Consider the following 15,350-nt stretch of genomic DNA (forward strand, 5'->3'; position numbering starts at 1 on the left):
ATTATTAAGTTTTGTGTTACTTGACTTGCGGTATATATACAATACATACACAAAATACTTTTCGTAAGTAATGTTACATTTTAAAATATTGGAAACCTAGTATCTGTGATTTGTAGTTTGACTAAATGGAACAAGAAAATAACAACATTCAACAAGGGAGGGTTATCTCCCTTTGTACTTACCACAGGCTACACAATGTCCTGAGAGCATTCATTATGAGAAAAATGTCAATCACAGCTTTCATAACTTACTTTGGAAGGAATAATGAGAAAGTAAATTGGAAGGTGAGACTTCATCTTTGTTTTCAAACAAGTGGTCTAAATTTTTCTTCTTATAGAAAATGTTTAAATCGGTTTATTATAAATATACCTAAACCATTAAATTTTGCAGCTTTCAGGTAAAGTCCAGCACACTGTTTACACAAAGTCTGTAACACGAGGTCAGTAGAGATCATCTAATCTTAAATCGGCACATCATCCATTCAAATCCTTGACATAATCCCTCTCCAGTAAGAGCACAGCAGGCCTGGATATGCCACTGGTGATCTTTGATAGAAGTTAGCTTCAAAAACTGAGAGATTTCTGCTACAGTCATGCATTCTTTAACATCTTGTTTATTAGCAAAAATCAGCAATCCGGCTTTCCTTAAGTCCTCATGTGCTAACATTTTATAGAGTTCTTCTCTAGTTACAGAAATCCTCTCTCTGTCTGTACTGTCCACAACAACTATTACAAACTCTGTGTTAGTATAGTAAGTGTTCCAGGAAGAACGAAGAGATTCTTGGCCACCAATATCCCACATTAGGAAACGGGTATTATTAATCACTATCTCTTCTACATTACTTCCTATTGTAGGGGATGTGTGTACAACTTCATTCATAGAAAATTGGTAAAGGATGGTAGTTTTCCCTGCATTATCCAGCCCAACAATTATAACTTTGTGCTCCTGGTGGTTGAACAGTCTCCATATCCTGGTGAAGAGAATTCCCATTCTCGGGCAGTGGAGCCCCTCCAGCCTCCAGAGCCCGGGGAGGCCAGGCGGAGGGGCAGAGAGACGCGCTGGAGCCTCCGCCTCTGCTGCTGCTGCTCCCGCGCTGGCCACCGGCCCGCTTCCAGGGAACCGGAGGGAGGCGGCGAGCCTCGCGGGCCACCGTCCTCCCCCAGCTCCTCTCCGGCGGCTGCCATGGATGTCATTTTAAAATTTTATGTCTACTTTTCTGTTGCTTGTATTTATAAAAATAACATGTTTAATAAATTTACTTTATACCCTATAGCTTTGCTAAATTCATTGATTTCTGGTGTTTTTTGTATGTTCTTTGGGGTTTTTCTACTTGGGCAATGACATTGTCTGCTAATTAATATAGATTTGCTTCTTCCTTTCCAATCCAAGTTTCTTTTTTTCATTTTTCTTACCTTATGGCATTGCTAGATCTCCTATAGTGCTGAGCAGAAGCCATGAGAGTAGACATCTGAAGAAGAAATTGTTCACCCTTTTGCTATAGTATAATGCTATCACTAGGTATTTGTAGGTACATTTTATCAGGGTAAAGAAATTTATTTCTATTCCTAATTTGTCCAAAACTATTATTAGGAATGGATCCTTTATTTTGTCAAATGTTTCTTTTGTATCAGTAGAGATGGGCATGTGGTTTTGCTTTTTGATCTGATAAAATAGTGAATTATATTATTTGCTTTCTTAATGTTATATAAACCTGTTATTCCTGGAACAAACTCCACTTGGTCATATTGGTCACATTATTGTCCCTTCTATATATTGTCAGATGATATTTGTTAAAATTTTATATATTTTTGTATCTATGGTCATGAAGTATATCAGTCTGTAGTTTTTTTATAATGATTTACTTATGAGATGAGAGTAATACTAGCTTCGTAGACTCATAATTACAGAACAATTGTCATATCTTCAATATTCTGGGCTATTTTTGTATATATTAGTATTATTTCTTCTTTAAATATTTGGTAGAATCCTTCATTGAAGGCTTCTAAACCAGGAGATCTTTTTATGGCGATGATTAAACTATAAACTTGACATCATTAAATTGTATAGGGCTATTCAAATTTTTGGTCTTCTTTATTGAACCTTGGCAATTTGTGTGTCTCATGGAATTCATGCATTTCTTATATTTTGTTGAATTTAGTGGCATATAATTGTTCATTATGTTCCCTTATTTTATGCGTACCTTTAGAACCTCTAGAGATCTAATTATCTAATTGCTCTCATTCCTGATATTGATTTATATATATATATATATGATTTATATATATATATATATATATATTTCTCTCTCTTTCCCCCTCTGTCCAATCTCTTATTTTGTTCATCAAGAATCTGGTTAATGATTTACTTTTTTTATTAATATCCCCAGCAAACCATTTTTTATTTTATTGATGTTCTCTATTTCTTTCTTTTCAATTTATAGATTTTTGCTCTGTTCTCCATTTTTCCTTTCTTTATACTTTTAGTTGCATTTGCTCTACTTTTTCTAGTTCTTAAAATGGAAGCTGAGGTTATTGATTTGATTCTTTCGTAATATAGACATTTTAATGCTATAAATTTCTTTTTGGTTACCATCTTAGCTGTACCGTTTGGAATTTATTGAGTTTTACTTTCATTTTTTTTTTGCAGTTGAAAATATTTTGCAATTTAATTCCTTCACTTATCCATAATTTTTAGACTACTGTTAGTTTTTAAATATTTGTAGAGTGCCAGAAGTCTTTCCATTATTGTTTCTAGTTTAATTCCATTATGGTCATATAACAAACTCTGTAATGCTTAAATCCTTTGAAATAATCAGTTTTATGGCCCTGGACATAGTTTATATGGATTAATATTCCATGTGCATTGGGAAGGATTGTGTATTCTGCTGTTGTGAGGTAAAATATTCTATTAAGGTTAATTTGGTCAAGTTGGTTAATACTATTGTATGAGTCTTGTGTATCCTTACTCATTTTCCATTTGTTTTATATTAGTTATTAATAAAAGGATATTGAGACTTCTGGATATAATTGTAGATTTGTTTTGTTTTCTCAGCAGGTAGATCAGTTTTTGCTTCATGTATTCTAAAGCACTGTTACTGGGGTCATAAACATTTAGGATCATTATGTCCTGTTGATGACTTGACCCCTTTATCATTATTAAATATTGCTCTTTATCAAGTTCTGGGGCCCCTGCACCCGCATGGGAGACCCAGAAAAAGCTCCTAGCTCCTGGCTTCAGGTCAGCCCTCCTCCAGCCATTGTAGCCATTTGGGGAGTGAACCTGTGGATGGAAGACCTCCCTCTCTCTCTATCTCTACCTCTGCCTCTCTGTAACTCTGCCATCCAAATACATAAATAAATATTTTTCAAAAGATTATTTCACAGCTCTCTCAGATGCTCTATTTTTCCCTGGTATGCTCTCTATCATGTTTCATTTTTGATCATTCATATTTTATGCATTAAACTTCGTTAACTTTTTCTTCTATAATGTGTACTGTGCCATTAATCTCTTCTAGCGTATTTTAAATGTTAAGCATCAAGTTTTCTTAGCTAGAATGTGTTTTTGGGTTTTTGTCCTGATCTTCCATATATCTTTTTAACATGCTTGGTCTTTCTTCAAGTTATTTGAAAATATAGAATATAATTAATTTCAGGAAAAATGGATGCAATTAGATACCATTATGCTTAGTGAAATAAGTCAGTCCCAAAAAGATAAATATCATATGCTTTCTCTCATTTGTGTGGAGTGCAAAAAATGTAATGTGTATGTCTGAAACTGACATCTTAATATTGACTATTGTTTATAGCCCTTGTATATACTCATGAAAAACAGTGGTCTTTATACTTACTACTTGTTGAATTATTTATGTAGTGGAGGATTAAAGCTTGTGAATATAAAGTAAATTGAAAGTATGTCATCACAAAAATTGAATGATTTAAAAATAAGAAACGAAGAGAGAAGGTGGGAGGGAAGGAGGAAGGGAGGGTAGTAAATATAATTAAATTCTTAAAACTGTATGTATGAAATGTATGAAATCTGTTCACTTTATGTAGATTTTTTAAAGTGAAAAAAAGAATACAGTTAATTTTAAATGTCATTGTCCAGTAATTTGCCATCTGTATCAATTTCAATATTTTTTCCTTCTCATTGTAAGATAAATTAAATTTTTTTGTTTGGCTAGTAATTTTTGTTTGTAAGATAAACGTTGTGAATTTTACTTTGTTGGTGCTGGATACATTTGTATTTATCTAAGCATTCTTGAGTTTCATTCTGGGGCATGTACTTCCAAACTGTGTGACTCTTCTGTGTTTGATTAGAAGGTTTAACAGACATAATTGTAGCAGTGCTTAGTTTATGGCTAATTATTTTCATGATTGAAGTAAGAGTCTTCTGTATACTCTATTCAGTGATCTGTGAGTCTTGAATTTTTTTTTTTATTTTGCCTAGTGTGAGTCTTGAGCTCTCTTGCTTCCAATAATTTCAGAAGATTATCTCAAATGGTTCAGCACGTATATATGCTGATCAGTACACAGCTGAGTACTTTAGGAAACCCTCTGCTGTTCACAGTTTTCTTCTTATGCATATCACACATCTTTGCTACACTGTCTTGCAAGTTCAAGATACCTGGGTCTCCTCAGACTCTCAAAGCTCTGTCTCTTCAACTCAAGGAAACTGTCAAGCTTTCCTTGGGATTTCACTACTGGTGGTACTGTGGCCTAGAAATACTCATAAGACAATAAGCCAAAGGTAGTCACAGGTTGCCCTTTGTTTTCCACCCCTCAAAAATCACTGAATTTTATTGTCTGATGTCTAATCTCTTGGCGACTATTGTCTAATATTTTGCCATTGTTTTATTTCTTTCAGTGGAAACGACAAATCTTGTCCTATTGTTCCTTCTTGGTCTGAGGTGGAAATTTTCCTTCCTTTATTTTTTAATTACTTCCTCTCATGTTTCATATGGCATTACTTCCTTTTGATTGTCCCTTTTTATTTCTTACTATTTTTCTACTCACCCACTAATCCAGGTACTCCTGTTCCCATTCTCTATGTTTTTCCCTTCAAGGATCATCCACCATTGTGTGCACAGTTAGCATCCCTTCTGATGATATATTAAGTATTCATTCACCTAAATGTCTGTATTGTATCTACTGCTGCCTATAAAGATTTCCATTGGATGTGTTGTTCTCATTTCAATTCAATGGCTTAGTGTATTGTCAGGTGCTCTTGTAAGGTGTCAAATGCCATGGCATCTAGCCCCTGCTCTACCACTAACTACCATATTGGATAACCTTTCTTAGCTACAATTTGCTCATTTTTAAAGTGAAGAATGTTTATTGGATAATTAGATAATTTCTAAACTCTTTTGTTAGCTTTAACATTCTTTTATTCTAAAAAATTATTTTATTTATTTGAAAGACAGAGTTACAGAAAGAGGTAGAGACAAAGAGAGAGAGGTTTTCCATTCTGCCGGTTCATTCCCCAAATGACCGTAAGACCCAGAGCTGAGCTGATCCAAAGCCAGGAGACAGGAACTTCTTCCAGGTCTCCCAGACAGGTGCAGGGTCCCAAGGACTTGAGCCATCTTCTACTGCTTTCCCAGGCTATAGCAGAAAGCTGGATCAGAAGAGGAGCAGCTGGGACTTGAACCGGCATCCATATGGGATGCTGGCACTGCAGGCTGGGGCTTTAACCCACTGTGCCACAGCGCTGGCCCCCTTTTTTATTCTAGATAACTCTGGTTGAATCTGTTAAACTTTCACTATCATACCTGCCTACTTTTTCTGAAAACTACTTACCTCAAATTTGCGTTAACACCATAGCTTCCTAACAAACTCCTTTTATTCCGTTCCACCCTGTTGGATATTGCTGCTAGGGTACTTTTTTGTAAATATTATTATCAACTCACATCCCTGGATAATAAATTTAATAATTCCCTGTTAAAATTAAATAGTATCCCTATGCCTTACTTCTAAGACACTTACCACATCTGTCCTATGCAACTGAATGACCCATTACTCAACTACATGAATTCTCGGACTCATTTTGGTATGTTTCATGCTTTTTTATTTTATTTTTAATTAACTTTTAACATATTTAATGTATTTGTAGATACAATTCTAAGAAGATAATGATAGTCCCTTCTTCCATCCCTGCATCCTCCCACCCACAACCCTACTCCATTTCTCTCTCCTCCCTTCAGAAAAAGGTACCTCCTTCCTTGATGGTCTGTTCTTTCCGCTGGGGTCTTACAGAGATCTTTCATTTAGGTCATTTGTTTTTTGCCACAGTGTCTTGGCTTTCCATGCACGAAATACTTTCATAGGCTTTTTAGCCAGAATGAATGCCTTAGGGGCTGATTCTGAGGCCAGAGTGCTGTTTAGGACATCTGCCATTCTATGAGTCTGCTGTGCATCCTGTGTCCCATGTATTACGCTTTTTTAAAAAAACTTTTATTTAATGCATATAAATTTCCAAAGTACAGCTTATGGATTACAATGGCTTTCCTCCCCATAACTTCCCTCCCACCCCCACCCTCCCCTTTCCCACTCCCTCCCCCCTTCCATTCACATCAATATTCATTTTCAATTCTCTTTATATACAGAAGATCAGTTTAGTATATATTAAGTAAAGATTTCAACAGTTTGCACCCACATAGAAACACAAAGTTAAAAATACTGTTTGAGTACTAGTTATAGCATTAAATCACAATGTACAGCACATTAAGGACAGAGATCCTACATGAGGAGTAAGTGCATAGTGACTCCTGTTGTTGACTTAACAAATTGACACTCTTGTTTATGGCATCAGTAATCACCCTAGGCTCTTGTCATGAGTTGCCAAAGCTATGGAACCCTTTTGAGTTCACCGACTCTTATCATATTTAGACAAGGTCATAGTCAAAGTGGAAGTTCTCTCCTCCCTTCAGAGAAAGGTACCTCCTTCTTTGATGACCTGTTCTTTCCACTGGGATCTCATTCGCAGAGATCTTTCATTTAGGTCATTTTTTTTTTTTTGCCAGAGTGTTTTGGCTTTCCATGCCTGAAATACTCTCATGGGCTTTTCAATTTGAAGTTATGTTTGTTATCCCTTGGCTTGATTCTTCTTTTTCAGGATCATTTTGGCTATTCTGAGTCTTTTGTGATTCCATATGAATTTTATGATTGCTTTTTCTAGTTCGGTAAAGCATATTTGGTATTTTGACAGAGATTGGATTATATCTGTAGATTGCTTCGGATAGCATAGACGTTTTGATGATACTGATTCTTCTGATCTATGAGTAAGGAATATTTTTCCATTTTTTTGTGTCTTTGGTCATTTCATTCATCAATGTTTGATAATTTTCACTGTAAAGATCCTTCAATTCTTTGGATAAATTTTTTCCCTAAATATTTGATTCTTTTGGTGGCTATTATAAATGGGTTTTCTTTATTTCTCTTTCTGTGAGTTCATCATTTGCATACAAAAAGCTGTTTTCTGTGTTTTTATTTTGTAACCTGCAACTTGACCGAATTATTTTATCAATTATAACACATTTTTGGTGGTGTATTTAGGTTTTTCCGTGTATAACATCATGTCATCTGCAAACATGGATATTCTGACCTTCCTCTTTTCCAATTTTGATGCCTTTTCTTTCTCCTCTCTAATTGCTCTTGTTAAAACATCTAGTATTAAAGGGAAAGAAAGTTTTAAAGTGAGAATATCATTTTCCTCATGGGCATTGTCTACCTTAGAAAAACTACTACAGAACATGCCTGTGACTATAGACTTGTAGTTCAGGCCACCGAAGATTAGAGATGGGACACGGGCACTCCCTTGACTTGCATCCTCTGGTCTGCTTGAACACAAACCAGGAGGAAAAGAAAGCTAGGCATCAGAAGCAATGGGTGGCAGGCCTATTAATGGCTGATCTGTACAATGATCTGCCCTCAAGGAGACCCAACAGGCCAGTCCACTGCAGTGGCTTTCAATGTGGTAAGCCTGGGCTTCAGCAGAAGTCAGCTTGTGAAGAGCCCTGGCAGCTCTGCCAAGAGTTGGATCACTGGAAATGGACCTGCCCTGGAATCGAAGGATGCCCAGGTCAGAGCCACAGATCTTATTGGCTCTAAGCTGAAAAGCCCTTCACTCAGCCCAACTTCCAAAGTGACCACTGCAGCTGAGGGGACAGCCAAGTAGGGTCAGCAACATTGCAGGCAGAACTGTAAATTTCTTGTTAGAGATGCCCCCTGCCTTTACCTGGCCAGCTCTCCTCCCAGGCCAGCCAAGTAATGAAAGTAAACAGAGTGCCTTCCCCTAGGAGGTTCACACCTCCCTTAGGATATACCCCATGTGAAGAGATAGATAGGTCTGGGCCTTTTAACTTACAACGCCTAAAGCCCACCAGATTATTATCAAGCCCCTTCTATCAGGTTCTATTTGCCTCTCAATCAGAAAAATTACTTGTAGCTTAGACAGCACCTTTCTTAGCTCCTCTAATAATGACTCTGTCCTTTGTTCTAGACCCTGTCTAGCGCACTTGGGCCTCATTCCTTTGTAATCATAACCTCTACTCTACCTCCAATGGCTCTACTCCCAACCTGTGTGTACTGATGGTCCTCTTCCCCACTTAATGCTGTATAATTGTTCAAACCTGGTTAAGGCCACTCTTAGGATCATTGGTTACTATCCTCAACCTGTCTTTTATGACCTTGTCTAAATATGATCAGAGTCAGCGAACTTGGAAGGCTTCCATAGCCTTGGCAACTCATGACGACAGCCTAGGGTGGTTACTGGCGCCATAAACTAGAGTGTCAATTTGTTGGGTCAACAACAGGAGCCACTGTGCACTTGCTCCTCATGTGGGATCTCTGTCCTTAATGTGCTGTACATTTTGATTTGATGCTATAACTAGTACTCAAACAGTATGTTTCACTTTGTGTGTCTATGTGAGTGCAAACTGTTGAAACCTTTATACTAAATTTATCTTCTGTATATAAAGAGAATTGAAAATGAATCTTGATGCAAATGGAAGGGGAGAGGGAGCGGGAGAGGGGAGGGTTGCGGGTGGGAGGGAAGTTATGGGAGGGGGAAGCCACTGTAATCCATAAGCTGTACACTGGAAATTTATATTCATTAAATAAAAGTTTAAAAAAAATCTAGTATTATGTTTAGTAACAGTGGCAAAATGGACATCCTTGTCTTGTTCCACATCTGAGGGGAAATGCTTTCAAATTTTCCCCATTCAGTGCGGTATTGGCTGTTGGACTATCATACATAGCCTTTATAATTTTGAGGAGTGTTCCTTTTATACCTAATAATTGTGAGGAATGTTATTTCTGTACCTAATTCGTGTAGGATTTTTATCTTTTTATCATGAAGGGGTGTTAATCTTATCAAATACTTTCTCTGCACATATTGAAATGACCATATATTTTTGTTCTTCATTCCATTAATGAGAATTATGATGTTTATTGATTTGCAAATGTTGAAACATTCTTGCATTTCTGGGATAAGTTCCAATTGATTGTGATACATGATCTTTTCTATGTGATTTTAGATTCAATTTGCTAGTATTTGTCTAGAATCTTTACATCTATGTTCATTAAGGATATAGGTCTGTAGTTTTCTTTTTGTGTATTGTCTTTGGTTTGGGTATCAAAGTAATGGTGGCCTAATAAATAAAAAGAGTTTAGTAGAGTTCCATCCTATTCAATATTTTGGAAAATTTGAAGAGTATAGCAATTACTTCCTGTATGTATGTTTTGTAGAATTCTGTAGTAAAGCCATCAGGGCTCAGACTATTCCTTGATGGAAGACTTGATTATTGCTTTAATCTCATTACTTATTATGGGTCTGTTTATTTTGTCTGTATCTTGTAGAGTTAATCTTGGTAGGTTATATGAATCCAGGAATTCATCAATTTCTTCAAAGTTTTCCAGTTTATTAGCATATTGTTCTTCATAATAGTTTCTTATGGTCTTTTGTATTTCAGTAATGTCAGTTGGAATATCTCCTTTTTATCTCTAATTTTAATTATTTGAGTTTTTTTCTCTTTTTCTCTTGTTAGTCTGTATAGAGCTTTATCTATATTGTTTATCTTCTCAAAAAGCCACTTTTTGTTTTGTTGTTCTTTTATATACTGTTTTTTAGTTTCAATTTCATTTATTTCTGCTCTGATCCTTGTTATTTCTTGCTTCCTGCTGATTTGGAATTTGTTTGTTCTTGTTTTTCTAAGTTTTTAAGATGCACCAATAAATTTTTAATTTAAGACATTTTCTTTTTTTAATGTAAGCATTTAATAAAATAAACTTCTTTCAATACTACTTTCACTGTATCCCACACAATTTGATATGTTATGTTTTCATTTTCATTTATTTCAAGAAAGTTTTTTATTTCTTTTTAATTTCTTCAATGACCTGTTGATCATTCAGTAGCATGGTGCTTAATTTCCAAGTATTTATGAGTGGTCTATTGTTCTTATTGTTTATTCCTAGTTTCATTCCTGTATGATCTGAGAAGATACATGATATAATTTCAATCTTTTAAAATTTGCTGAGTCTCAGAATCAGCCATTAAGGCATTCGGATCTGGCTGAAGAACCCATGAGAGTATTTTAGGCATGGAAAGCCAAGACACTCTGGCAAAAAAAAAAAAAAGAAAAGAAAAGAAGACCTAAATGAAAGATCTCTGCGAGTGAGATCCCAGTGGAAAGAACAGGGCCATCAAAGAAGGAGGTACCTTTCTCTGAAGGGAGGAGAGAACTTCCACTTTGACTATGACCTTGTCTAAATATGATAAGAGTCAGTGAACTCAAAAGGCTTCCATAGCTTTGGCAACTCATGACAAGAGCCTAGGGTGATTACTGATGCCATAAACAAGAGTGTCAAATTGTTAAATCAACAACAGGTGTCACTGTGTACTTTCGTCTCATGTGGGATCTGTCCTTAATGTGTTGTCCAATGTGAAGTGATGCTATAACTAGTACTCAAACAGTATTTTTACACTTTGTGTTTCTGTGTGGGTGCAAACTGATGAAATCTTTACTTAGTATATACTGAATTGATCTTCTGTATATAAAGATAATTGAAAATGAAAAAAAAAAAAAACCCTGGTGTTAAATTGGAAATTGCATAGAAAATTAATCGATTTTTTAAAAATATCATGTAGGATCTCTGCCTTTAATGTGCTGTACACTGTTATTTAATGCTATAACTAGTACTCCAACAGTGTTTGTTCACTTTGTGTTGCTACGTGGAGGCAAACTGTTGAAATCTTTACTTAATATATACTAAACTGATCTTCTGTATATAAAGAGAATTGAAAATGAATCTTGATGTGAATGGAAGGGGGGAGGTAGCGGGAAAGGGGAGGGTTGCGGGTGGGAGGGAAGTTATGGGGGGGAAGCCATTGTAATCCATAAACTGTACTTTGGAAATTTATATTTATTCAATAAAAGTTAAAAAAAATTGCTGAGTCTGATCTGTGATCTAAATGTGGTCTATCCTAGAAAATGTTCCTTGGTCTGAAGAGATGAATGTGGAATCTATAACAGATTGGTGAAATGTCCTATTAATGTCCAGTAGCTCCACTTTCTCAATAATATGTTTCAACTCCAATGTATCTTTATTGATTTTTCTGTCTGGATGTCCTGTCCATTCTTCAGAGTGGAATGTTGAAGTCACCCACTATTATTTTATTGGAGTCTATTCTCTCCATTTAGGTCTAATAGTATTTTCTGTATATGTCTAGGTGGTCATGTGTATAAATATTATGTCTTCCTGATGAATTGAATCTTTTATCTATATTTTGATTAAAGGTCCTTCTTATCTCTTTTTCCAGGTTTTGATTTAAGTCTATTTTATTTGATAGCAGGATAACTGTGCTTCTTCCTTTTGGTTTCCATTTGCCTGGTATATCTTTCCAACCCTTCACCTCTAGTTTCTGTCTATCTTTGTTTGTAAATTTGGTTTTTTGTAGGCAGCTTTTGGTGGGTTTATGGTTTTTAATCCATTTAGCCAAACTAAGTCTTTTGGTTGGTGAATTGACCTATTTGCATTAAAGGTTAGTATTGACAGATAAGAATTAAGCCCTGCCATTTTGTTGATTGGATAATTATTCTATGTGCTGTGCTAATGGATTTGGTGATGATGTGTATTTTATGTTTACTTCTAATTGGTTTTCCTTTATCTTTATCTTGAGGTTTTTCTCTTACTGTTGTTAAGATTCTTTCCTTGTCTTTAACCTTTGACAAGCCTTGGAAAAGAACCTTTTTGATTGAGTCTGTTTGTAGTTCTTTGAGCTTCTTGTATCTGGATGTCAATATCTCTTTTAATACCTGGGGCATTCTCAACTCTTCTTTTATTTAGCAGGTTGTAAGTGGCTTTTTCCTTTTCTTTTCCTCCAGGAATACCTATAATATGAACATTTTGTCATTTGATATTATTCTTTATTTTGCATAGACTTTCTTTATTCTTTTAAATTATTTTCTTTATTTTTGTTGGATTGGGGTAGTTATTTCAAAATAGTCCTCAAGGTCAGAAATTCTTTATTCCACTTGGAATTTAACACCTTGAGGACTATTTCTTTTATTTCACTGGTTGAAGATTTCATCCCCAAAATTTCTATTTGTTTCTTCTTTTAAAAATTATTTACGGTATACAAATTTCATGTATTTCCAATATACAGATTCAGGAACATAGTGATATTTTCCACCCTACACTCCCTGCCACCCATGCTCCAACCCTTCTTTCTCCTCCCTCTCCTAGTCCCAATCTTATATTTTTATAAAGATCTATTTTCAGTTACCTTTATACTCATATGATTAACTCTAGAGTAAATAAAGACTTCAACAACTAGTATGAGGAAAAAGAACACTTTACTTCAACAGCTGAGACAAGGGCTATCAACAATCATCAAATCTTAAATTTTCAATTTCACTCCTATAGGCCACATTTTAGTTACTCCATAGTTACCACATATGAAGGAAAACATATGATATTTATATTTTTGGGACTGTCGTATTCCACTAAGAATAATGGATTCAAGGGCCGGCGCCGTGGCTCAACAGGCTAATCCTCCGCCATGCGGCGCCGGCACACCGGGTTCTAGTCCCAGTCGGGGCGCCGAATTCTGTCCAGATTGCCCCTCTTCCAGGCCAGCTCTCTGCTGTGGCCAGGGAGTGCAGTGGAGGATGGCCCAAGTGCTTGGGCCCTGCACCCCATGGGAGACCAGGAGAAGCACCTGGCTCCTGCCATCGGATCAGCGCGGTGCGCTGGCCGCAGCGCCCCAGCCGCGGCGGCCATTGGAGGGTGAACCAACGGCAAAGGAAGACCTTTCTCTCTGTCTCTCTCTCTCACTGTCCACTCTGCCTGTCAAAAAAAAAGTAAAAAGAATAATGGATTCTGGTTGCATCCATTTTGTGGCAAATGACAGGATTTCTTTTTTTTTTTTTTTTTACCGCTTTGTAGTATTCCATAATGTATATATACCATAATTTCTTTATCCAGTTTTCAGTTAATAGACATCTGGGTTGATGTGAATTGAACGGCATTAACATGAAGGTATAGATCACTCTTTTGTATGCTAATTACTTTTCATTTGGGTAAATTCCCAGGAGTAGAATGGTAGGTCTATACTGAGATTTCTGTGCTATCTCCATACTGTCTTCCACAGGGGCTGCACCAGTTTACATTCCCACAAACAGTAAATTAGGCTACCTTTTCCTCCATATCCTTGCTAGCATTTATTATTTATTGATTTCTGTATATTAGCCATTCTAACTGGGATGAGGTGAATCCTCATTGTGGTTTTAGTTTGCAATTCCCTGATGACTGATAATCCTGAGCATTTTTTAATGTATCTGTTGGCCATTTGGATTTCCTCTCTTGAAAAATGCCTGTTCAAGTCCTTTGACCATTTCTCAACTGAATTGGTTGTTTTATCACTGTTGAGTTACTTGAGCTCTTTACAGATTCTGGATATTGATCCTTTATTAGTTTCCTAGTTTCTAAATATTTTCTACCATTCTGTTGATTGCCTCTTCACTTTGCTTAGTGTTTCTTTTGTAATGCAGAAGCTTCTCAGCTTGGTGTAACCACATTTGTCAATTTTGGTTTTGATTGCCTGTGCTTCTGGAGTCTTCTCCAAGAGGCCTGTGCCTATGTCAATGTCTTCTATAGTTTTCCCCATGTTCTCTAGTAATTTGACTGTATTAGATCAAAGATTTAGGTCTTTGATACTTTTTGAGTGCATTTTTATGTAAGGTGCAAGGTAGGGATCTTATTTCATATTTATTCTTCATACAGAGATCCAATTTTCTCAGCACCATTTGTTGAAGAGACAGTCCTTGATTCATGGATTGATTTTAGCTCCTTTGTCAAAGATAAGTTGGTTGTCGATGTGTGAATTGATTTCTGGAGTTTCTGTTCTGTTCCATTGGTCTACCCATTTATTTTCCAGTACCAAACTGTTTTATAAATATCCTGTTGTAGGACTTGAAATCTGGTATTTGGTTCATCTTAATGGTTTTTAGTAATGTTTTCATTTGTATCACCCTTTGATTCCCTCATTTCCTTAATCTGTCTTTCTGTATTCTTTTGTATCACATTGACTTTCCTTATAATCATTATTTTGAATTCCATATCTGTCATTTCATAGATTTCCTTCAGTTCAGGGTCTAATTCTGAAGGATTATTTTGTTCTTTTGGAGGCATAATGCTACTTTGCTTCTTTATGTATCCTGTGTCACTATGTTGACATCTGTCCATCTGGTATACTCATTTTTATTGGTTTTATTGGGAAACTATTTATTGTTTAGCTGAAATGCAGTGTATCACTTGGGTTGTTGCTTTGCCTTTGGTTTTAAGTGGACCCAGGTTTATAGTCTGAGTTATCTCTTTTGTCTTAACCAATGTCAGCTGTGTCTAAAAGGAATGCAGTGGTCTAGCCTGCTGCAGTTTTTAGGGATAAAGATGTGGCATTGATATGAATAAAGGTTTCACTGGATATGTATCTTGGGCCCACAGAGGGTTTGGTGTCAGTCTCCCTGGTACACATGAAAGTCAGGGTCTTGATCTTGGTGCTGAGTGAGACAAGGGTGGCTGTCCCCTTGCCATACTGGCAAGTCTGAGTGATGCTGGGGCTAGAGGCACCAATTGCTGTGGTTCTAGACTGTGTGATTCATATGGAACCTTCCTCTGGCCCTGCTAGGAGAGTGCAACTGGTGCTGTGGCTTATAATACCAATAAAACAAGTCCTAGGACTAGAGGAGGTGAAATGAACCCTTTTCCAGCTAAACAGGGTGACAACAAGGTATGCAGATTTTACTCTGGAAAGTACGAGTGCAGAGAAATGGAATATAGGTATATTCTTCCTGA

General features: G+C 36.3%; 1 protein-coding gene across 1 annotated transcript; it reads right to left on the reverse strand.

The window, feature by feature from the left end:
• Positions 1-430: 430 nt before the first annotated feature.
• On the reverse strand, positions 431-1,007 carry LOC133753237 (ADP-ribosylation factor-like protein 5A). The gene has a single exon (XM_062183696.1). The coding sequence runs from the start codon at positions 988-990 to the stop codon at positions 451-453; it is 540 nt and encodes a 179-aa protein (XP_062039680.1). The 5' UTR covers positions 991-1,007; the 3' UTR covers positions 431-450.
• Between the last annotated feature and the right edge of the window lie 14,343 nt (positions 1,008-15,350).

The sequence above is a fragment of the Lepus europaeus genome, chromosome X (genome assembly GCF_033115175.1).
Source record: "Lepus europaeus isolate LE1 chromosome X, mLepTim1.pri, whole genome shotgun sequence".
Classification (NCBI taxonomy): domain Eukaryota; kingdom Metazoa; phylum Chordata; class Mammalia; order Lagomorpha; family Leporidae; genus Lepus; species Lepus europaeus.